The sequence below is a fragment of the Kwoniella dendrophila genome, chromosome 4 (genome assembly GCF_036810415.1).
Source record: "Kwoniella dendrophila CBS 6074 chromosome 4, complete sequence".
In the NCBI taxonomy this organism is placed as follows: Eukaryota; Fungi; Basidiomycota; class Tremellomycetes; order Tremellales; family Cryptococcaceae; genus Kwoniella; species Kwoniella dendrophila.
In genome coordinates, this window is record NC_089479.1 from 850348 (window position 1) to 873201 (window position 22854).

Consider the following 22854-nt stretch of genomic DNA (forward strand, 5'->3'; position numbering starts at 1 on the left):
TCTCCAATTATCCGGAAATGTGCCTTAACAACCGGTTTCAAAAATCATCTTTAGCCCAAAAATAAACAATTCTATGCGAAAAATGAAATTTACTGTCTTTCGCTTTGGACATGGGCATTCACAAAAACATATTCAAACATGACGCAATTAGAAAGAATAGAGGAGCTCGAGCAAGTCCTAGAGCAGCTCTTGGATGATTATAGAGGTAAGTGGGTTCATACTGGTCAGGAACATGTAGAATAGGGAAGCTGATTACTGCTTCTTCTCCTTCAGATCTTCAACTACACGATGTAACGAATTACGAGCAGCCTCCGACATCACTCGAAGCTTTAAGAATGATTAATAGAGCTCATCCAGCTATCATCAAGGGTAAGCTACTTCCCATCACCCTCTTATTGTTCAAATGTAAGCTTATATACTGTTGTGAAGAATAGGCTTTTCACCTTTGACTTCAGCTGCTCAACCTCATGATTGGTCAAAGCCGGAAATTTACAAAGAGATTTCAAGAGATAAGGAAGTGACTGTGGCTATCACTGATGATGGGTGAGTGCCATATTACCATTATTATTCATGCCTTCGATGCTCATTCGACTGATAGATTAGCTGATTCGGTGCGAGAACTTGAAGATGGTTCTACGACTTTTGTCAAAGCTTATGATGGAAAGATGACTATTCTTGCTCTGATATCTCGTTTGGGACCCAAAACGACTGGTATGTATGTAATATCGTCAAGTCACGTTGATGCTTTATTTTGAAGCTGATGAAATGTATCATTAATTATAGGTGCTAACGGGGAAGCATACTATTTACAATCTCAAGATGGAAATACATATAGATCAACTCCACGTCCATACGGCTCACCTGAGTTAGAGGCTTTTCAGAATTACATTGAAAGAGATATACAATGGATGAAGGAAGCTACCGGTATGTACATTCTAGTCAGAACTTTCTTTGCGAAGGTATAGCTGATATCCTTGTATCTAGGCTCAGAAGCAGAAGCTGTAAATCTGTGGATAGGGGACAAGAAAAGTACAACTTCATTACATCATGATCCGTGAGTTCAAAGTTTCTCAACCAAGTCGTAGTGATTGTGCTGAAAATTCATATTAGGTATGAAAATATATATCATGTTTTGGCAGGAACAAAAACGTTTACCCTTCTTTCTCCGATAGAGGGTCTATGGCTTGATCGTAAGCTATGTTTGTCCTTATAGAAGCAAATTTGTAAGGTCTACTGACTGACAACCTAATTTTATCATAAATCAGAGCATTTCCATTCCCCATCTACACTTCAACGATCCGATTCTGGTACTTTGAAGCCAATTTTAGATGATGATCCAGCTTATCCGATTCCTTGGGTATCTTCCACCCAATTTCCTTCTCGTGTTCAACCTCTACAAGTCACTCTAAATGAAGGAGAAACATTATTCTTGCCGGCAAATTGGTGGCATAAGGTGGAACAAGAGGAAGGTGAAGCTGGAATAGTAGTAGCGGTCAACTAGTGAGTTTATTTTTCGTAATTACAATTCAGTAAACTAATACATGGTATTTTCAGCTGGTATCCTGCTGAAATAAATCCTCAAATATATGCGTATGAGAGACTAGCGAGACGCATAGCTAGACAAGCTGGAAGACAAGGTGTTATACCTGTACCGGGAGATGAAGAGGTCCCAGATGATGTATGGGGATCTGATGATTCTGGTGAAGAATGGAATCCAGCTGATTGGGGACGATAAAGCACATTTTGTTACATGCATAAAAACGTGAAGCTGTTCTTTAGAGCCATTATCCATGATCTGGCATTTGGTAAATGTGGTCAAAAAATGTGAAACGCGCTTAGATCATCATTCAGTTTTAGTGTGTTTCATCCCATAAAATCGACTACAAGGGGGTCCGTGCCTGAGAGCTACACAACGCATGATGCTTTCTATGTGCTGTATTAGCCTTCATTATTCATGTTCTCTTTCTTTCTTCGACTTGCTGTTATGTTCGACTCCAAGATATTAGGACATAAGCTCTCATAATGTCGGAAGTGTCATCATCATCATCCAGGTCCTCAAGTCCAAAGAAGAAGGAAGGTACCGGTTAAGTACGATAGTAAGCCAAGGCCTCGTTCAATCCCCTTTCAAGGTATCATCAGTCCCCGCTACCCAGTCTTCTGCTCTTCATTGCGTCACGTTATATAGTTACCATATTTTGTTAGAGAGTTGATATACTATCTTGTGATCTTTTGATTAATCATTATCCCTTTTACAGAGTAACACAATGTCATTACCCATTAACACACTTTCCTCTTTATTGGCGTTACAAGACGTAGAAGATCACAAACCAAGAGTAAGTATCATTCAGAATGAGTGGATTTTCGATTAGCTATTCGGGTAATCCAAATTCAGCTAACAAGATAGCTTGGTATATTCTCACTTAGATATCCAAAATATCATGGCTAGCCGATATTTTCGTATTCCGATCATCAATCTTACCAATAGTCTTAGGTCCAGTTTTAACTGTTACTATTTTTTCTGCTGGTGTAGCTGCGGCAAGTCTATGGTGGGGAAGAGAAGTTGGCTTGACTAATAATGTCGGTGAGTATTAATTAGCCTGTCAATCTATGATTTCCGAATAATCCAGCTAATATCCCTTCCAAAGTCCCTCTTTTATCTGTTGTTGTTGGTCTTTTACTCGTGTTCAGGTCAGTTTAGTTATACAAAGCTTCCGCACTAGCGTAGTAACTAACAATTCGTGTTTGCTCAGAAACTCAACCGCATATGAGAGATACGCAGAGTAAGCTGAACTCATGCTCGCGCAATCAAAGCTTTCGTTGACTCCGCTGGTGTTATATAGAGGTCGAAAAGACTTCACAGCGCTCATTTCTATCGGTCGAAACCTATCACGTAATATATGGGTATCAGTTAATCTACCTCCTACACCTACAGATGGATCTAAGCCGATAATCACCAAGCGACAGCTCACAGCTGAAAAGAGAAAAATAATCAGACTAGTCGTAGCATTTGTCGTTGCGACTAAACACCACTTAAGAGCTGAAGGCGGTGTACATCATGACGATTTGAAAGGTTAGTTCTCCCTTTAGTAGTACCTGGTTACACAAGCTGAACTGATGTTGAATCGTCATCTGCAATAGGTTTGTTACCCGCCAAATTAGCTGGAACCGATATCAAACGATTGAAATCAACCATCTCTGATTTCAGCTTACGTCGTCAAAGTGCACATCCAACACAAGGTAATTATTCAGAAGAAGTGACAAACTCACCTGGAACGATGACTCCAGCTTTGACTACTGGTATCACAGAAGGTCGCAATGGTGAAGACGAAGAGAGTTTGATCGGTGTTGATCCGACTACGCCTTTATCACCTTCTCCTTCAATGAACAACCTAGTCATTCAATCCCCTCAAGTATACTCTTCCGAACATGGTATCATGCAAAACAAGCCAAATTATCCTAGAAATATGTCAAGCGGTCTCAAGAGACGTCCTACAGCTGTAAGGGTTCTTGCTGCGGGAGATTATCATAGGTCGGCAATTGAAGAAGATATTACGTCTACCATGTCTAGACGGATAAATGTATCTGGCACTGGAAATGGAAAAGAAAGATCTACAGATGAAAGAACTCCGTTAATCAAGAAAGGGGTCAAACCTGATACTGGTTTAGTACGTTCAGCAGAAACTGGTTTAGGTAGAATGGTCGAAGTGGGATTACCTCTCATCATGTGAGTTGAATACATTACAATCGAGTATTCTGTGCTAGATCGAGGTCAAGTCTTTCCGAAGAGCAACGGGGTAAAAGCTAAATCAGAGTGACATAGTGCCCATGAGATTAGTCGTGCGATATTCCGTTTCAGAAAAATGGGTTGTCTGGAAGCTGTTGGTCCAGCTGTAGGTCTCAGCTGACTCAAGACGGTCAAGTTGCCAGCTGATTCAAGACCATTCTTCCACGCACAGGGTATGAATGCTCTTCAAGCTTCTGTATCAGGTATGACCGATCAACTTGGTTCTATGGAACGGATGTAAGTTCGATGTTAAGAACCCTATCCGCTGCCACGGCTAACCAGCACTACTGTCAATCAGAGTTCAAACTCCTCTTCCTTACATATTTTGTGTTCACCTAAAACAAGTCGTATCTTTATACTTGTTCATTTTACCTTTCACTTTAGTTGATGCTATGGGTTGGAAGGTGGTCTTTATCATGTTTGCAATCAGTATGACATTCATGGGTATTGAAGGTATTGCCAGTATGATCGAACAGCCTTTCGGGACGTAAGTACTACAGCCCAGTTTCAGATATCGCAAATCACCATCTCCCCAGTATTCCGATTTATGCTTGTAAGCTGATGCTTTTCATATGAAAGTGATCCTTGCGATTTGAATTTGGATTTATATTGCACCGAACTGTTATGTGAATGCGAGTGAGTGCTCAACTGTGACATACTTTCCGAGATGAAAGTCCATAGCTGATTGTACGAGACTATAGAGCTATACTGGAAAGACTTCCAGAAGGTGGTGATGAAGCTTTTATTTGTTTTGAGAGGGAAGATCAAGGTAAAGATGATTGGGGAGCTGATGATGGTGGTGACGATGATTAGGATGTTTCTAAAATGTCGCTTATTGAATTGTCGGTGAATACCAAGATTAGGATAGATCATATAGAACGCCAGGCTTCGTACGAAAAGGACCATGTCCATATTGTGTATATGTAAGCTTCTAATACCAAAAGTCTGAATTGTGTATATTTTGATGAATGGCTGTGATGTGGACTATTCAAGCGTTCTGCCTTTCTAAGGAACAAAGTATGTCAACGGTCTGCAAAGATCAGCATCGCCTCATGATAGAAGGTTAGTTTCTGCCCTTGTAGCGTCGTGGGAATCGGATAATCTCCCCAAAGTCATCTATAGCTACTTGCAGATGATGCTAAGTATGTGTAATGCCTAAAATGGATGCATCCCAAATGTATACGCCCTTGAAAAACTGCCTACAAATCTAATTACAACTGTATTTAACGGGTGTAAGACCAGACGTTTTTGAGGACTGAAAGAGAGGGAACATGGAAAGTCAGCTAAAAGAACCATGGAAAACGAATCATCCTGATCACGCCAAAGCCAATTCTCATTTCAATGACTACTTGCTTTGTGACATTTATTCAATTGTTTTCATGGATTTTCTACAATCGATATCCCTGTCCACACCGGTGGACTAACTTCATAGCATTTCCCTCTACTCGTTTTCCCTCCGCGATTTTCTGAATAAACAGTAAGAAAGTAAAATAAATTAAAATACTCACGACCTTCTTTGGTAGCGATTCTGTTGATGGAATCATCTGAATCACCTTGAGCTCTAATTCTACCGCAGATAGCAATGGTTGTACCTTGACCTTTGATAGCTTTACCATCGGCATCAACATCAGCAACTTGGATTTGGATAGAAGCGTGATCTTGAGCAGTGATCAATCGGTCTGTTGAATAAATTAAATTTAATTCATTGGAATTGAGTGATGAGGAAAGTTTGATAGTAGGATAATACAGTTTGGATAATGGTGTAAGTTGATAGGTTGAAAAGGGTCGTAAGTAAAGAAGTTGCGTTCATCATAAGCAATATGTCATCTTTTCCACTACTTGTCTAAAAAAAACCATACTCACTGGTAGCGGAACAGTGTCGAGGGATGTATAAATCGACGAGGGTACCTTTATCGTTCTCTATTGAATGATAATGATAAAACCGATAAATCAGCTTACTAAAACTACTTATAGCATTTTTGACGATAGATTCCTCCTTTATCCATATTCGTTATTTCCTACGCATTCCATCACTTTTGCATCTGATCTATACACTAAATGCTAAACGATGAATTCGCTATATGGATCTTTTCCATTCCTTCGCCATATGCGTATTATCCATATTCCATCTTTCGCCTTGAATATTCCCATTTTATCCTGTCCATCTTCCCCTATTCCAGCAGCGATTGTAGTGTAGTAAAGACTGTCAACATACCCATTTTGGCGGCTTTTCTTCTTGTTGAATTAGAAGGTAAAAGAAGTAAAAGGTTTTTTTATGATTTTTTGATGGCTAAACAAGGATAATTCAGTGAAATTTGAGGTTTCTTTTGCTTAACGTTTCTGCAGCAAGGACCAAATGCAGTAAGCAGTAAGGACGGCAGTAAGCACGAGAGCAAAGTCAGGATACCTCTAACTGCATACCAGCTTACACCATAGAGCATACCACTAAACCACGAGACAGCTTTTCATTTTCTGCGGAATTTATCGGCGTTTCGACAAGCGTTAGATATACGATGTGGCACTTTATACGAGAGCCAGCGGAACCTGATCAATTGGACTTGATACGGTTCCTGAGTTAAAGTAGGTGTTCCCAAAATAGTTAGTTATCTCCTGAATGAAACGGCGATCAATTGTTAAAAGTACGTATACGTCATGAAAAGTTATAAACGGGACTGATATGATGACTTTGACGTTATACGAGTTTAGTGGACAGTAAGTAACGAGATCTTTTCATTGTTTCACCGAAAGAAGCGGTGTAGATCTAACGGATTCAGAACAGTTAGTCAGTAACCTTGATTGTTCAGCACAATGCATATGTGTATATATATATGTGTGAGATCTGTGGTCAAGAGATATCAAGCTTCTCATCGTTTGCTTTTGAATATAACTCTACTTAGACAATACTCAATATAGATCGATAGAGGCTATTTTCATCCTTTAGGCATAGCTTGACGTAGAAGAATATATCAACCTACAATATGTCACAGCAACACCCATTATCTGTAAATCAGAGTGCTCATCCGTATCAAACCTTAGAACCAGCAACCAATGGCTATCAGCGAGAGTCACATGAGGGATATCGCAATTCAGGAGAATATACGGGCAACCAAATAACGAATCAATCTAGATATGAAGGGTATCAAGGATCACATCTATCCAACGGCTTAGAACCTGTCGGGGATACTTCTAACCCACAAGCATATCACCATCAATATGGTAGTACGTTACAGCCATCGGTTGACGGGTCAAATCCACAACGGGTGAAATCAAGACATTCAATAATGGAAGAAACAGATGAAGAACTAACTGAAGATGAAAGGATAGAATATGAAAAAGGTTTGATCACTTGGGAAAAAGCTAAGAATTGGAGGTTTTGGATAAGGAAAGAATGGACTTTATGGTATATCGCCTTCATACTTATTGTCATTGTGGTAGCTTTAATGGCTTTCTTCCATCATTCTGTGAGTTACCCCAGCTGCTATCTCAAGCTTTTTCTTCAAGCGGTCCTTCGTTTGCAAAGGTTTTGAGCTAATACTTTGGTTCGTATTTGTGCAGATCATAGATTGGTTAACACCATTCGTGAGAAAGATAAGACAGCTCAAGGCTGGCTTCGTAATACCCGCTGCAATCTTGTTCGTCTTATCTTTCCCACCATTATTCGGTAATGGTAAGTGCAGAATCCACCTTTCATCTTGATCTTACCATATCATATACAATTCTGACCTGCCTTTGTCATTTTCTGCATCTAGAAATCGTGATTATCTTAGTTGGAATAGTCTACGGTTTGGGAAAAGGATTCGCAATTGTAGTGGTTGGTGTGGGATTAGGTGAAACTGCTTTATTCTTGTTATTCAAATACTGGTGTAGAGCAAGAGCAGAAAAAATGACCAAAAAATCATTAAATTATGCTTGTTTAAGAGAATCTATCAATCAAGGTGGTTTCTTGATGGCTTGGGTAGTCAGATTGAGTGTGATACCAACGTGAGTATCGTATTACCATTTCCTCATGTTCTTCGAATTGATTACACTACGAGTATTGCTTCATTGACGCTGATTATCCCTGTGAACTATCTTTAGACATTACACCACAGCTATTCTCGCCATTTGTGGTTTACCAACGTGGAAATTCATCTTAGCTTTGTTGCTTTCTACACCCAAACAAGTGAGTCGAGCTATATGTATGCAGTCTGCAAGCAGGCTTGAGAGTACCGACGCGAAGAAGTACAAGAGGGGGGAAAGGAGGAACAGCGAGCTGGACAATGAGAGTCTCGTAGAGGCGAAGCAGCAGAGAGGCCACATGGACAGGATCAGAAAGTTGCATAGTTGGACTGCCAAGCCGGAGTTTGTTGGGAAGTAGGGTAGCTCATCAAAGAAAAAGGGACAAGGATTTCATGCAGGTCTTTAACGCCACAAAGAACAGGGAACATTGCTAACAAAATGTTGACAAATAGTTGATTGCTGTTTATGTGGGTGTGGTAGTTGGTCAAACTAATCCATCGACCAATTCGCATGTTATATCAGATTGCGTGTAAGTCTGACTGTCATACGTTGCTTCTCTTATAGTAGTGACGAAGCTGAATTATGTGTTGTTGTATTCCGCAGGTTCGCAGCATGCGCCATCATCACCCTAGGAGCATTATACTTTATCTATAAAAGAATGATCCGAGTCAGAAAGGCAGTTCTGATTAGTATGAGGGAAGATCTGCACAAGAGAAATATTGAAGAACCTGCACCTCCTGCAAATTAGAACGAAAGAATTATTGTATTATAACATGAAATGCATGCGAAAAACTTGACTTGATTTCGTACACGTTGTTGAGAATCTGTCAATCCGGTCAATGACGGAAGTCGCACTATGCATATTCTGATCCAGTAGGAGCTTTTGAGATTTCATCTTGAAGGGTAAAGTTGAATTCAACATCTCGAGAACCACCATCCCAAGAGAGGTTACCTGTTAACCCAATAAAAGTCACATTGTCCGGGTATTTTCTTATCATATCTCCGGAACCTGCACTTTTGACAAATTTGCAAGTCTCCCTCATCTGACTTATTTCTTTATAATACATGTAATCAAGATGTCGGTCACACTGTACCTGATCAAACGTTAGGGTCGCCTTTGCATTCGTCGGAACATTGAATTTTTTCAAATCCATACTTGTAATCATTGAAGATACTGAATAAGTATAACTACTTGACATTCTCTGTTTGATCGTCGAATTTAATCTACCTAATCTTTCACATGCGGATTTTGCGCCATATTCAAAATACGAGTCCATATAAGCATCTCTAGGAAATGCCTTATCGACTTTTCGAAATTTCCCGATTTTAGGTGAACCGTCAAGTTTACCAAAGAATAGAGAGCCAATTTCGCGGGGATGATTTATATTGGTAACATCCCTTATTTCCCCTTGAATAGAGAAAGTTCTTGCATTCGTTTCATCAGCGACCCGTTGCTGACTGGATGGTACGACTAAAATAGTATCGGTTCCCATTACATCGTTCAATGTGGCTGCTTCGCTGTCATATTTACCGTTAGCGAGGCTTGGATGAAAAGTATAAGTATCTTGACTCATATCGGAGTTGAGGTTAATGTACCGTATTGATGGAAAATTAATGAGGTAAGAGCGAGATTGTCGTTAAAACCAAATTCATATAATAGTTGTACAGAAAATGGAAAAAAGAACGTTATGCATGCTCCATCTATACCCAATTGACATGCTATCGTACTGTTTATTTGTCGCATATGAAATGGATACTGCATCTGAGTACGATCACCACCTATCGAGTGAGTGGCGCCTTCTTGATTGGGGGTACAGTAGCGTCTGACCATATTTACTTCCTTTATATCAGTCGGTCCTGCTGAAACAGTGCAATTCCCTCCAAAATCCTTTGTGGTTAGACTTCTGCTTGATCCGTCCGGTCAGTGATGTTGATGTCATATAGAAGACCCTACTGTATGTACACGACAAGAACTTAAGTATGGCAGAACTTACCAAGTACGCGCTTCAGTCTCGCTGCGAGAATGCATTGAGTGCTGCGCCTTTCACTTGACATTTGCTTTGGGAAAGCCATCATGGTGGAGAAGGCTCTTCAAGGTGAATCAGTGGTATTGATTTTAGTGACAAATGTGAGTCCGGTCCTTTCTGTCAGGGTTTCTGCATCAGGTGAGAATGTGCTGTACCAGGACGCATTCAGCCACTTCAAGAATCAACCCACATTGCAGCCAGATATGGAGTAACAAGTCGCATAGCCCGAGAAAAGTATAATGTACGAAATACAATTCCAGCTATCGCTAGTTCGTCTGTTTTGCCTTCTATTCGGTGACTCTTGTCACTTGTTCGTATAGGTCAGCTTGTAAGACGACTCTTTGAGGATGTTGACCTTTGCGATGGATCTCGCCTTCGACTAACCCAAATTTCAATTCATTCGCAAATGCTCTAATAGTTCTGTAATCCCCTAAGTATTCATTGTCATCCTGATTTGATGCGGACAAACGTATGAATTCACAAGCCTTCGAGAACTCAGAATGGATTGAAAGACGGATAGGCCCACTTTCAATATGAGCGATTTTGGGGAATTGCACCTTAATCTCTACATCATCAGGTATATTGTATTCGCTTAGATCAGTAGAGATAACCCGCGTGATTGCCGTGCATGCATAAACGGTATCATCTTCTTCAACTTGGGTTGGTGATAATGACCGATCACGACTGACGGTTCGTTTGAGCAAATCCCGTATACCAAGACAATGTTCATGGGTATCTTTGCTACTGCCACTTTTAGATTTCCTGAATTTGCCAAGGATCTTGGGACCTTTGAATTCGGCGTAAAATCGTGGACAGTCGGATGATTCTCCCCCTACAAATGTAGCATCATCTTCTGGGATATGCCAAATGTCACCCTTAAGAGTTACCTTTCTGGGCCCCTTAATTGAATTTGTAGCGGACCCTCGAAATATTCGTGTATCCTCTCCTCCTAGTAAATCGAATAGGCAAACTCCCGAGGAGATGGAAGGATCACCTTTAGCGGTATCATGAAAAGTATCAGTATCTTGGGTCTTAGGCATGACCCTGCAGTAGTGACAAGTGTGATCGGTTTGTTTGGTGATTGAGCTTTGAAATGTCGTGCAATTTGAAGAAGGACTTATCCTTCGCGGCTTGGTTGATTATGGGTCTTATAGCTTGGAAGACACAAACAGTGGTTGGCTCCACTCTTTGGAGAGGACTGGCGCTTCGAATCAAAGGAGGTACAGATATAGTACGGTGTATCTGTTTTGAGCTTCCGACATCCCTTCTTCCGTCCATCCTTGGCCGCTTTATCGACAATATGTAATGATATAATTGCAGCTATGTTTGTGTGGCACTATCAGTGAAAAGATCGCGAAAAGTCCAATCACTCCTCTTGTCATACTGAAATGGAGAGCGTAAGCCTGCTATAGCATGATATCATCCTGCCCAGAGGAGGCATAAAACGGGTTTCGAGATGGAAAACTATCGCCGATGAAAACAAATTGCTTCCTGAAAGCACAAAATCATTGGACTACACCACATCCCATGCGTGGCAGTGACTGAGTATGAGGGACTGTCAAATTACGTAAGAAGTTGGTAGCGTTGATAAACTTGTACACAGAGCAGAATCCGCTACACTCGCTTAGATATCGATTGATGCACTATTATATTTATTGTAATGCATAGATATACATTATAGGCACCTATAGACGTATATTCATACTCGTTATCAGTAAAGCAACAAGAACGGTACGAATGACAAGGTTTAACCTAGCCAAATAGGTAACTCGAGGTGAAGAGGAACAACTGATTAATTTTCGTCTTCGCTTGTGGCGAATTTAAAGACTTGCTCAGTATAAGCGCACTCAAAATTGACATCTTTAGCTTCTTCGCCTCCAGCCCATTTAAGTGACCCTTTCAAGTTTGGGAATATCAGAGGACTGTCGTCATTTCTGGTACTGACGTACCCCTTTCCATAATACGGATGCTTATCAGGCTTAGTGAATTGACAAGGTATTTCGAGTTCTCCTGAGGTTGGACGATGACTCAGTGTCCAGGGAAATTTGGTAGTTCTTTGAAACTCCAATGTGGCATCGATTCCTTGTGGTGGAATATCATTGCATGATATGAGATGAGATAAATCACTAGAAAGAACTTCAATTTCAGCATAACAAGCGTATCCAGTATTGTTTGAGGATTTATCCTTGCCAGAGTGACGTCTGAAAAGAGTGCTCAACCCAGTCCGGGATTGAGCGTCGTCATTGGAATTCAAAGTATTTTTTCGAAATGTACCAGGTATTTCTGCGCCTTGGATCTGACTATAGAAATGTGGGGATACAACAGACGTTGTACTACCTTCAGCTTCCAACATTTTCCGTTTAGTGAGCTTCCCTCTGACAGTGAAAGTTGGAGGTATGTCTGAATAAATGCCCTTTCCGTGCCAATAAACCGAAAGATCCGGCCCAGTCAGGTCAGAAAGACTGATACCTTCAGCACCTGAAGCTTTACTAGCATCGGTCGGATAGAATGTGTATGTGTTTGTCTTTTTGCCCATTGTGAATCTTATGAGCAGGAATATCGAGGTCAGTCTTCCAGTACACAAATCGCCAATGGTAATTGCATATGGTTGTAGAGCTTACCGAATAAAATATGTGATCCTTTACTGGATGCTGTGAATTAAATGGGAAAAGGCTGAACTGATTGAGAAAAGAAATGAGAAATTTCTCAGGATCATTTTCGTTTATATGTGTGTGTCAAACACCAATCACCCATACCCGTCCTATCATTCAACCAGTGACTTCTTATGTTGTCTCCTTTCATTTTTTGTCAAACCTTTATGAGACAAAGCTTCTAGTGAAACGTGAGGCGTCCTCATATGCTTCTGTGCCAGACTGCGCGCATCCCCCACTGTAGGAAATCAACACCAAGATGACGCATTGTCGTCATAGAAACAGGAATGAAAACCTTCATCGAAGAAGTCCATTTTTTCCATGGATATCATAGGAGGTGAAAAGGAAATGGGATGTATTTGTTTGTTTCAAAAAGAGTATCATGAAAGCGGAAGAAGTTAGCGAATTACAGTACGTCATATCGGAGTCGCCAAAGTGTATGAGCATGTTCGCTCCTCGGTCCTACTTTTGGCTTCTGTTGATAGCTTTCTTCTTTTGTGAGGGTGACTGACTGACGGTAAGTCATCCGTCCCCTCTTTTTTGGCGCTCACTTCAGTCGCTCAATCTGTGTATCACTTTTTTCATGAGAAGCATCCCAAAACACACTGCAAAGTGCGGCACACGAAGATTCCTTGTTTTCAATAAGTCTGTACGGTAGGCAACCTATACTACTGTGCTTGCAAGTCACACTAGCAGTTTTGGAAAAACCATATACATCATATCATATATCTGTACTGCATGCTTCGCTCAACCGACTATTCATGAAAAGCAGCTATTTCAATCAAGCATAGAAACTGTGCGCCTATGAATCTTTAAAAACTTTCGAGATTTTCTCGTGGATTTCTAGACTCAACTTAACCTGGGCACATCCATTCCGCCAAGTCACACTAGCAGGCATGTCAGGGAAGATGATCGAGTTTCTGAAATTTCTACGGAAAGGGTTTCTTGTATAAGCTGTATGAACAGCTTGATAACCTCCGTCTGAATGGTATTTGAATTCACTAGGTTTGGTTAATTCCATTTGAGTTTCATCCGTTAAATTACTTTCATTGTCATTTCCAAAAGTCAACTTTGGAAACTTCACTCGGACGGTTTCGCCAGCTGGGATGTTGTATGGTGTCAGATCTTCGGATAAGATTGTTATAACAGCTGAACAAGTATAAGTGCCATTGTCTTCACCCTGTCTTGAAGAGTTTTCCCTACTGAAAGATTTTCGCAAATTATCTCTGAAACCGATACGAGATTGGGAATTTTCGTCAACTTGATCCGATGAGGTTGATCCAGCTCTATGAAATCTACCAGTGACTTTTTCACGCTCAATTTCAGCAAAGATCCGCTGCTCCGTATTGGTTTTGGATGCTTTGCCATGAGTATTACTCTTGTGATCATTTTCGAGTTCAACTTGACCGTCAAATTCAAACATCTTGACCGTCCCTATCGAAGAAAGATTCTTGGATAGAATTGAGTTATCGCCGTTGAGTAGATCGTGTAAGTTAACACCTTTTTGCGACTGACTCCCATTTTTTAAGGTCTCGTGGAAGGTATATCTGCTCTTATTCATGGTGACCTGGTGGAATGGAAGGGCAAAACAAAGATAATTCAGCAAGCTACAGTATTCCCTCTTCGTCTCCAAAAGGGTTCTATTCTGGGTGGAGTTACGAGTTTGAGTCTGAGGAAGAATAATAGTATTTTCAGTATATAGTCAGGGCGTTTACATATCCACAACTTGCAGGATCAGGTAAGGTCCTACTAGGTCTTGATCTATCCTTACCGACTTTATCGGTTTAGAAGGCCGCGGAGACCCACCTTTGTTTCCTTCATTACATCATAACGTTGAAACAGGATGCCCTTTGTTCCCCAATTGTCTTCTTGGCCCTCTGCATGCTCCGTTCGAATGAGTTCGACTGATCAGCACGCCACCGGTATGGCATGTTCCTCTGGCACACAGTATATCCGGATCAAGGATAATGACGATTGAGTGATGATTCTTCTTCCTTCCATTGACTTTCAGATTGTGATCATGCGCTTCCTATCTTGTCAAGTATGCTACAATTGACTAACTCACATTCATGCATGAGATGAAATGCTGTACAAATTCTTATACCGTTGAGTAATATGAAGCAATAATCTAGCGTAAATGACGATCAGTAATCTAAGCCTTTCTTACCTCGATGTCGAGCTTCACGTCTAATAGCGCATCGTCTGATTCTTCAGTTACCCAATCATCACCTGTCCCTTTGTTAACGTGCCAGTACATTGTTCCTGTCGACCCTGAGAAGTCAAACGCTTCGTCATCGACGATATAACGAACGTATTGTCCATCGGTGGTACGTGTAAACTCGCAAGGTCCATTTTTAATTCCCGAATACATGTTTTTAAGCACATCCAAATCGTGAAACGGGGTTGAATGGGACCATTCCGTGTCTGACTTCGGAGCATTCTGCATACCCATATTATTTATTGAATCATTAAAAACGGATCTAAATTCCTCTGTTAATTCTTCAAATTGTTTTTTGAGGTTTTCACATCGATAACTTAATTTTGTGGAACAGAGATGATCGTCTGGGGAGTAATCGCTTTTTGAGAAAGCGTTACTCTTTCGAAATTTCCCTCTAATTCCTGAATTAGCAAGATTCACTTCCACACCATAGATATTCTTGTTTCGATCATCCCTTCCTCGAAACGAGACTGGCTGTTGAAGAACACATACTCCATTGGGGGTTCCTTCATCCTCAGGTTGAATTCGTGCTTCTGCAGTCATGTTGGCGAAATCTTGTAGTGTCATTCCCCTGGATTCCAATCCCAATTTTCCATTTTTATTCCGAACATATCTATGAAAGGTGTATGTTTCGATATCTTCACTCATTGTTAATCAAGTATTCAGGGGAGAACAATAATGTATGTCAGTTGCGAATGTGATAGCGAGAGATAGGAGAATAACCATGTAGTATCATACATTGTATCCCCTGTTATATGCTAGTGAACAGCGAAAATGCGGTATGTACGCTTCATAGCTCTTTCTAACACCCTTTCAACTGTTTCTCGCCCTATATACAAAGAGGGCGATTACTCATGATACTCCTTACATAGTAGCTTGAAGGAGTCTCCTACTAATTCTGATGACGATTGCGAAGACATCTTTTCTTCCCAACACCGAAATTTCTCCGGCGCCTTCGTTTGTAAGCATCTTCTTTCCTATGTATCTTCTCCTTTATCCGATATCGAATATACACTCTTTCCAACGCACTTCTTTCTGTAAGGCCAAATATCTCATTCATCCCTTGATTTCGTTACTCGGTTGATGCAGTGGAAAATTCAGTTGGCTGACTTTGGCGATGAAATTGGGACCGAATGGCGGCCTTCACGACCGTTGCGGCCATCTTGTGGTGCTCGAGTCAATTTCCCTTCCCGAACATCCTCTTTTCATTGATGCACACCTTTGTGCTTTGATCTCCCGTCCGTTCTGAGCACCATGAGCTTGATGACTCGTCAAAACAGTCGCGCATATTGTCGTACTTCCGTTTTCGTGAGGAAGAAACGCCAAGATAAGGGTGACCTATACAGTATCCGCGACCGATAAATTGTGACTGACGCAGGGGATGGAGGATTGAAGTTGGCGGAATGTTTCGTCATCTGTTCAAGTCGACTGTAGAGCCTATGTGCAATAGATAGGAGGAATATTAGTCTTTAGATTTCAGACTCGGTTATATCCCTGAAATGCTGCGAAAACTTACCTGAAATATGTTTCTACGATGCCTTACATTAATTCCTCTACAGCTTGTCAAATCAATTCTTGATAATAAATGGCAATCATTCAAAATGATTTTCATATCATCGTCTGCATGTACATGATTTTAGTCAGCATGAGATCGTCGTATTTCAAGTTCTTAAAGGATAAAATTCACCTGTTATGGTAGTACCTGATAAATCCAAAGACCTCAACATTGGAAAGCCTTTAAGCGCTACGGAGAAAACTTCGGTATTATCTATATTTGCTGAAGGGAGGTCCAGCTGTTCTAAAGGGCTGGCTATATGTGGGTGTGGGTTTGTTACATCTGAAGGCATATCGGTGGAAGGGAAAAATAAAGCTGAATCAATGATTTGAGGGATGGAGAGTATCAATTTCTGCAAAAGAGAAGCCGATTTTAGTTTCCTATTCGCGTACGTGAGATGACTGATAACATGGTACAGATTCTCATTCTGGGGCATGTCCAACCAGCTCACCTTCAAGCTTCGCCTCCAATTATCAGTTAATCCAGGTCCATAAATCAAATTCGAATATTTACTCATACCCAAATCGCATAACGAGTTTTTGGAACCTCCTTGATCAACTTGTAATCTAAATTCTTCCAATTTCTCACATTTATTGAGAATTATTCCTAAAGTTTCATATGATAGGGGATCTGGTAATCCCGAAGGAAGTAATTTTGACTTTACATGACCTAGAAATAATGCTTTTATTGATCCTACTTGATTCTGTAATAGATTACTAAGAGTTTCAAGAGGAATAGGCGGACCTCCTGGACCTATCACTAATTTCTGTAACTGATTTGGTTTTAATGAGATAACTGTATCATCAGGTATAAGTAGATTGATCAAAGTCAAATGTGTTAAATTAGGAAATATCTGATCGAGTTTTTGCCATTGTAAGATATATTCTGGATTTGTTTGACGTGGTATAGGATGTCCATTGGTGGAATTTAAAATTTTGGATCTAGCTCGATTATGTGTATTGGATAATGGTAAATTCAATAAATCTCCAGGTAAACATAGTTTCCGGAATCTGGGAAACGGTAAAGAAGAGTACGTATCGTTTATGTTCTATCACATCGGTAAATGAGTATCGTTCAAGAGTCATTAAATTATTCACAGATCAGGAAACTTACTTCGAAGCTAATATTATCAACTTTGAAAACTTCCAATCGTTTTCCAAATTTATCTAATAAATCCTTGACATCTTGCTCAACTATCTTTGTTCCTTTCAGATTTATACTTTTCAATCCAGTTATTCTGTCTAAAATGACTTTAATAGTTTTGTTTCCCGATGCCAATTCGCATCCTTTTAGATTGATTGTATCAAGGTTCGGTAGATTATAGATTAGTGCTGAAATTCCCAAATCACTTCCTTTAGAAGCATGTTTTAATGTTAAAGAAGTGAAGAAGCTTCTTGTCTTTTCAGAAGGTATAAGTGTCTTGATATAATCAGTAGTTGATATTGAAGGTAATAATTCGCCCGGTAAATATAGATGAGGAGGAAATACGAACACCTAAGGGAATATACATATCAGCTAGCTGGTTACACGCCATCAGTATGAAATAGACAATTTACCTCTGATATAATCTTTACGGTCAAGTAGCTACCCCATAATTTATACACATTATCCCTTATACCCTCTTTGAGATGATTCGGTAAATACTCCCAAGCCAATCTAAATTCCTTTCCATCTCCTACTCCGCTTTCCCATAACCTTTTAAAACTCCTTGATATTGATTTAGTAGTACATTCAACTAAAGTTGGTAATCCTCTGAATCTAGGCTGCCTAGTTGATATTGATGAAGTAGATAAACTTGATTCCGCAACTAACGTATCCCAATCATCTTTTGAATTCCATATTGATCTTTGTGATCGAATCGAAGGTTTACTTTTCTTACGAGATGAAACTTTTGCTTTCTTGTTTGAAGGTTTCGATTTATCAGTTGTACGAGATCGTTTTGCAGGCATTCTTCTCAGCTAGTGCAGCTCACACATTTCTCTGAGACAACAATTAGTGTAGCATCCTGTATTGATCGCACCATTACGCTGTTACAAAATCTCAGCTGTTTTCATCGACTGCATGTCTTCGAAATGACGTCTCCAAATCAACGACCAACGGCGTTCTCCGCTTCCGTCCACCCACGCCTGTCTCAGGTACAAAAACGATTCGACCCGACTGTTTTTGTGTTTTTTTGCTTTTCGTTTGTCTATCTTGTACTGTATTCCATCCAGGCGCTTAACGTTCCCAAGGCTAAACCAAGATGATAGAGAGGTATCTGAATCGTCACCGACAAGTCTTACAAGGGCCGGACACTCATTGCGGATCATCATCAGCATCATCAGGGCTGTATGTATGCTTTCCAGTGAACGATATCAGAAAAGTAAACATGCTAAATTATCATTAACCATTATGCAGTCTGGACTTTTTAGTAGGGACCAAATTACCGGAATACCATCCTACGTGACATATCTTCCGGGTTCCTCACATAAGAAGCAACAAAACCCCATTTATGTCTCTACTTTACGCCTCTTATCTTGTTTACTATAAACATCATTACATACATACATACGGACATGCACAATAAGTCAATGCTTTGTTGACATACATGGAGATTGACAAGTATAGAGTTGTATCAGTATAAATACATATGGATAATTCCTTGTTCGGATTGCCCTCGCTTTCTGCATTAATCCAATTCTAACATCACTTCGCATACATATCTAACTTATTTAGTCACTCATTTGCCCATTCAATATACACAAAACCGACGACCTTCTTCATTAACAAAATATATAATTGTCACTGAAATAATCGAAATCATAGTTACGATCAAAATGTCAATCAAATCTATAATAATTGCTTTACCTTTCTTACTTGCCTCGACAACATTAGCATCACCTTCTGCTATACCTTCTACCTCTGCCTCTGCCTCATCATCATCTCACAGTCATAATGTATTTTTGGGATGTACAGATCCTTTAGCTACTCCCATAAGACCATTGAAGGTTACCGCCGATTCAGCTCAAAGTTGCGTTGTGAGTGGAACATATGATATGATCGAAATCAAGCGAATGGAGCATTGAGAAGCTGAAGCTGATTTCTTTACTGTAATTGATAGGACGCGTGTGCACCTTCGGCAGGTAAAAATACATTTGCATACTGGTTAGGAGGTGAAGATTCATCTTGTGTTTGCTCGAGTGTGGGACCAACAGAAGAATATGATATTGCTTATCCAAGAGAAGGTTTAAGTCATTGTGATGATCATGAAGTTGCTGTAAGTGTACATTATAGGACAAATCACTTCTCCTTCTTTAGCCTATTTTGATATCTGTTCTGACTTTATAATCTTCATTCAGGTATTCGTAACTAAATCAGGTCACACTTTCCAACATCAACCTAAAAGAGCATCCTCTAAATTTAGAAAATCAAAACGATCCTTGAATATAGATATTGAATCTAGAGATGAAAACAATTCATCTTGTCCTAATCCATTGAAAGCATGTCAAGTACAAAATGATTCAAAGAGTTTTCAATGCATCGATCCACAATTCGCTATAAGTAAGTCATCATTGTCACGACTTCCTTTCAAATAGCAAAAGTGGACTTGTGCTGATTGTAATCTGATTAATCCGTAGCCTCATGCGGTGGATGTATACATGGTGATTTTGGTGGATCATCTACATTAACTTCGGCTGTCGAGTAAGTTATTTCATCGTCTTATAATCGAGTTCTGGGGAAATAAAGCTAATCATTTGTCTATTCTTTACCTTTGATAGCTGCACAAAAATCGAAGGTGTAGCTGAAGGAGGAGTCATATGTTCTTTAGGGCAATGTAAAGCTTACAGATGCTTAGATGGGTATAAATTAGCTGATGGAAATACTTGTGTTAAAGCTTGAGAATAGCTTAAATACGTTTCTTTTTACGATTCAACGACACTGTATGGATATTGAGTTTTTTACGGACAATCGGTTTCATGTCTATTTTCATATGCATTAATGTTATAGTTTTAGTACCGGCCATTCTGCCTTTTCCCCATCCTTGTCTCTGTTCTTGACCCACTCTCTGCAAAATTGTGGTTTATTTGGCACTCCTGTTTTATAGCAAGGTGTATTTGTTTGTTTGGTTGAAAATCAAAAGTAAACAAACCTCCACTTTTTTAAGCATGTTTCGATGTCTACTAGGTTGATCGTACGCGCTTTGGGCTAGAACAGGCATGGCTGTTGATGGCTGTTGATATCTATTTCAACATTCCTCCTCTGAGTGGTAGTGGTAAGTCGGTCTGCCTTACTTAAGCAAACAGTACATCAAAGCATCAACCTTCGTCTTCAACAACTCCAAGCTGAAAGAATGGTGAGCTGCTCAATACACCTTGACACGGGTGGGTGCTTGAATAGCTCATATCAAGTAAATTACTCCTGAATATAGTCTTTAACACCTCAAGCATTGCGATTACTGTCAAGGGAAGTGGTAACACTCCGGAATAACCCTTTGGAAGGTGTAAGGATAGTTGTAGATGAAGATGACTTGACAAATATAGAAGGCTGGGTACAAGGTCCTGGTATGTTCCGATGTCTGTAACCCACCACAAGAAAGCACGATGGGCAAGAGAGCGAGAAAGCAGAGATATCTTAACTACAGAGATGAAGTCGACGAACGATGTCGTGTGATACACATAAAAAGTCTTGGATGTGAAGCTTAATATCATAGACTTACGCTGATAAGTGTTATGATCTGATAGGAGGCACACCGTACGAAGGAGGATATTTCCGTATACGGTTTTCCTTTGGTCCAGAATACCCCAATCTTCCTCCTAAGTGTAAGTGATGACATATCGCTCAGCTGAAATGTGTCCTTGCTCATGTAAGTAGCCCAAGCTGATCAGAAAAAGTTCAATAGGTACAATGATGACCAAGATATTTCATCCAAATTTCTCTAAAAGTGGTGAAATTTGTGTTGATACGTTGAAGAAAGGTTGGAATAAGAGTTATGGTGTTGGACATGTTTTAGTAGTAAGTTTTCTGTAATCTTCATCCACTGTCCTTCCCGTATGATCATGATGTTTGGAACGTACCATTTGCAATTATGGTTGGAAAATGATGCTGACATTTCAGTATATTTCTCCCTTCTTAGACTATAAAATGCCTACTCATCAATCCTAATCCTGAATCAGCTTTAGATGAAGAAGCTGGTAAACAGTTATTAGCTGATTATGAGGGATACTGCAAGGTAAGTGCACTTTTATTGAACCTTTTCCTGTTGTTACTGCGAAAATAAAACTGAAAAGCATCCTATCCAACATAGTATGCCAAACTCATGACAAGTATTCACGCTACACCAAAGGTAGGTGAAGTCAGATGTCGTTTGCGAGCCATATTTGTTGCAAATACCTGACATATACTACTATAGACACCACCTGTTGAATTCAGAAATACCATTTCAACAGCCACAGCCAACAACGCTCCTGCCACTTTTTCTACCTTGTCAAGCAAACCTACACCGCTCGGTACAAACCTCAAGCAGAATCCTTCACCTCTGATAGAGCAGAATGCAAATTTCGGTGAAGACAAAGAATCTCTCGTGAAACCAACAAGTACAGCTTCCATACCGGCTACCAAAGTTCCTGTAGGAGGAGTGAAGACTGCTGCCGCTAGTAAAGCCAAGAGAGGTGCTAAGAGGTTGTAGGACCATCTCATTCCGTTTGAATTGATATCATGCTGCCGAAGAGAACATGTTGGGGTATTTCCAATTATGTGTTAAAGCAACATCTTTGTGACGAGTTCATATTTGATTGGTTCGAGGCTTTCAGTAATCAAGCGGAGTTAGATATTCAGCATAATATCTCATACCTATCTTTCCCGTACTATTTATATGTATGTATACCACCGTCGTGTCCCATGTCGTAATCTCATTGCATATGTGATATACAATATCCAGTCACTCATTTATCATGGCCCAATGAATCGTTCTCATTGCGTCATGGGAAGTACACACTAAAAAGGATGAGCGAGGGTTAACGAAGTACAAAATGGAAAATCAGTCGCGTGCAGTGGCGAGTGTAGCAGCAAAATAATAAATTTCATGTTAGCTATGTTTCGACCTTTGCCCAAGCAATAGTGATTTTCTGCTTCATAAGTTCTGAGAACAGTGTTCATATGAAATTCAATCAACAGTGTCTTTGTTCACTTTATCTTTGTAGTGACGGTTGATAGTGAGCTAAGCTGATCTATCGGAGCGTTTCGCCGGATAATTACCACTGTACCACACAACGCCAAAGGATGTCTTGTCAGGATCATCATAATATGAGGAAATGAGTTGTGTCCGCATCAATTGGTATGTTGATAATAGTGTATGTTGCGTCATGCATATCCAAAATACAGTTCAAGGTAGATTGTAATGAATTGATCGCAGGAAATACTTATCTACGCCACTTATCCTGCCTTTACTATATAATCTGTTCATCTATTTTACAATCAAGACGTGTCTCCTTATCACAAGTGGCGAGCTTGGATATACAACAAAATTAGCATCGAAAAGTGATCACACGACATCCTTTGACAATTTTTGATTTTAGCCTTTCTTCCTTCCTTTCATACATTCCCCTTTACGCTGATGAACTCCTATACTGCATAGGTACAGA

General features: G+C 40.0%; 12 protein-coding genes across 12 annotated transcripts; 5 read left to right on the top strand and 7 right to left on the bottom strand.

The window, feature by feature from the left end:
- Positions 1–138: 138 nt before the first annotated feature.
- L201_003438 (uncharacterized protein) lies at positions 139–1735 on the top strand (the record flags this gene model as incomplete). Its single annotated transcript, XM_066219193.1, has 9 exons — positions 139–205; positions 274–369; positions 435–543; positions 599–711; positions 784–924; positions 985–1054; positions 1111–1190; positions 1266–1500; positions 1555–1735. 9 exons carry the CDS (start codon positions 139–141, stop codon positions 1733–1735), a joined length of 1092 nt encoding a protein of 363 aa, XP_066075290.1.
- Positions 1736–2264: 529 nt separating this feature from the next.
- Positions 2265–4597, top strand: L201_003439 (uncharacterized protein; the record flags this gene model as incomplete). The annotated part of the gene is made up of 11 exons (XM_066219194.1): positions 2265–2333; positions 2425–2581; positions 2646–2688; positions 2751–2780; positions 2841–3070; positions 3139–3724; positions 3821–3890; positions 3957–4021; positions 4083–4271; positions 4364–4420; positions 4486–4597. The coding sequence occupies 11 exons, from the start codon at positions 2265–2267 to the stop codon at positions 4595–4597; spliced, it is 1608 nt and encodes a 535-aa protein (XP_066075291.1).
- Positions 4598–5007: 410 nt separating this feature from the next.
- On the bottom strand, positions 5008–5790 carry L201_003440 (uncharacterized protein; the record flags this gene model as incomplete). Its single annotated transcript, XM_066219195.1, has 4 exons — positions 5008–5039; positions 5293–5463; positions 5648–5704; positions 5769–5790. 4 exons carry the CDS (start codon positions 5788–5790, stop codon positions 5008–5010), a joined length of 282 nt encoding a protein of 93 aa, XP_066075292.1.
- A 972-nt stretch (positions 5791–6762) lies between these two features.
- Positions 6763–8531, top strand: L201_003441 (uncharacterized protein; the record flags this gene model as incomplete). The annotated part of the gene is made up of 6 exons (XM_066219196.1): positions 6763–7245; positions 7340–7451; positions 7534–7765; positions 7862–7946; positions 8236–8312; positions 8387–8531. The coding sequence occupies 6 exons, from the start codon at positions 6763–6765 to the stop codon at positions 8529–8531; spliced, it is 1134 nt and encodes a 377-aa protein (XP_066075293.1).
- Positions 8532–8637: 106 nt separating this feature from the next.
- L201_003442 (uncharacterized protein) lies at positions 8638–9357 on the bottom strand (the record flags this gene model as incomplete). Its single annotated transcript, XM_066219197.1, has 1 exon — positions 8638–9357. One exon carries the CDS (start codon positions 9355–9357, stop codon positions 8638–8640), a length of 720 nt encoding a protein of 239 aa, XP_066075294.1.
- A 740-nt stretch (positions 9358–10097) lies between these two features.
- On the bottom strand, positions 10098–10850 carry L201_003443 (uncharacterized protein; the record flags this gene model as incomplete). The annotated part of the gene is made up of 1 exon (XM_066219198.1): positions 10098–10850. One exon carries the CDS (start codon positions 10848–10850, stop codon positions 10098–10100), a length of 753 nt encoding a protein of 250 aa, XP_066075295.1.
- Positions 10851–11602: 752 nt separating this feature from the next.
- L201_003444 (uncharacterized protein) lies at positions 11603–12346 on the bottom strand (the record flags this gene model as incomplete). Its single annotated transcript, XM_066219199.1, has 1 exon — positions 11603–12346. The coding sequence occupies one exon, from the start codon at positions 12344–12346 to the stop codon at positions 11603–11605; it is 744 nt and encodes a 247-aa protein (XP_066075296.1).
- Positions 12347–13263: 917 nt separating this feature from the next.
- L201_003445 (uncharacterized protein) lies at positions 13264–13884 on the bottom strand (the record flags this gene model as incomplete). The annotated part of the gene is made up of 1 exon (XM_066219200.1): positions 13264–13884. The coding sequence occupies one exon, from the start codon at positions 13882–13884 to the stop codon at positions 13264–13266; it is 621 nt and encodes a 206-aa protein (XP_066075297.1).
- A 729-nt stretch (positions 13885–14613) lies between these two features.
- On the bottom strand, positions 14614–15327 carry L201_003446 (uncharacterized protein; the record flags this gene model as incomplete). Its single annotated transcript, XM_066219201.1, has 1 exon — positions 14614–15327. The coding sequence occupies one exon, from the start codon at positions 15325–15327 to the stop codon at positions 14614–14616; it is 714 nt and encodes a 237-aa protein (XP_066075298.1).
- Positions 15328–16098: 771 nt separating this feature from the next.
- On the bottom strand, positions 16099–18183 carry L201_003447 (uncharacterized protein; the record flags this gene model as incomplete). Its single annotated transcript, XM_066219202.1, has 6 exons — positions 16099–16116; positions 16196–16299; positions 16367–16586; positions 16686–17282; positions 17348–17728; positions 17791–18183. 6 exons carry the CDS (start codon positions 18181–18183, stop codon positions 16099–16101), a joined length of 1713 nt encoding a protein of 570 aa, XP_066075299.1.
- An 867-nt stretch (positions 18184–19050) lies between these two features.
- Positions 19051–20113, top strand: L201_003448 (uncharacterized protein; the record flags this gene model as incomplete). The annotated part of the gene is made up of 5 exons (XM_066219203.1): positions 19051–19251; positions 19335–19490; positions 19573–19774; positions 19852–19915; positions 19993–20113. The coding sequence occupies 5 exons, from the start codon at positions 19051–19053 to the stop codon at positions 20111–20113; spliced, it is 744 nt and encodes a 247-aa protein (XP_066075300.1).
- Positions 20114–20564: 451 nt separating this feature from the next.
- On the top strand, positions 20565–21899 carry L201_003449 (uncharacterized protein; the record flags this gene model as incomplete). The annotated part of the gene is made up of 7 exons (XM_066219204.1): positions 20565–20567; positions 20643–20775; positions 20956–21033; positions 21114–21226; positions 21348–21443; positions 21519–21557; positions 21624–21899. The coding sequence occupies 7 exons, from the start codon at positions 20565–20567 to the stop codon at positions 21897–21899; spliced, it is 738 nt and encodes a 245-aa protein (XP_066075301.1).
- Positions 21900–22854: the final 955 nt, after the last annotated feature.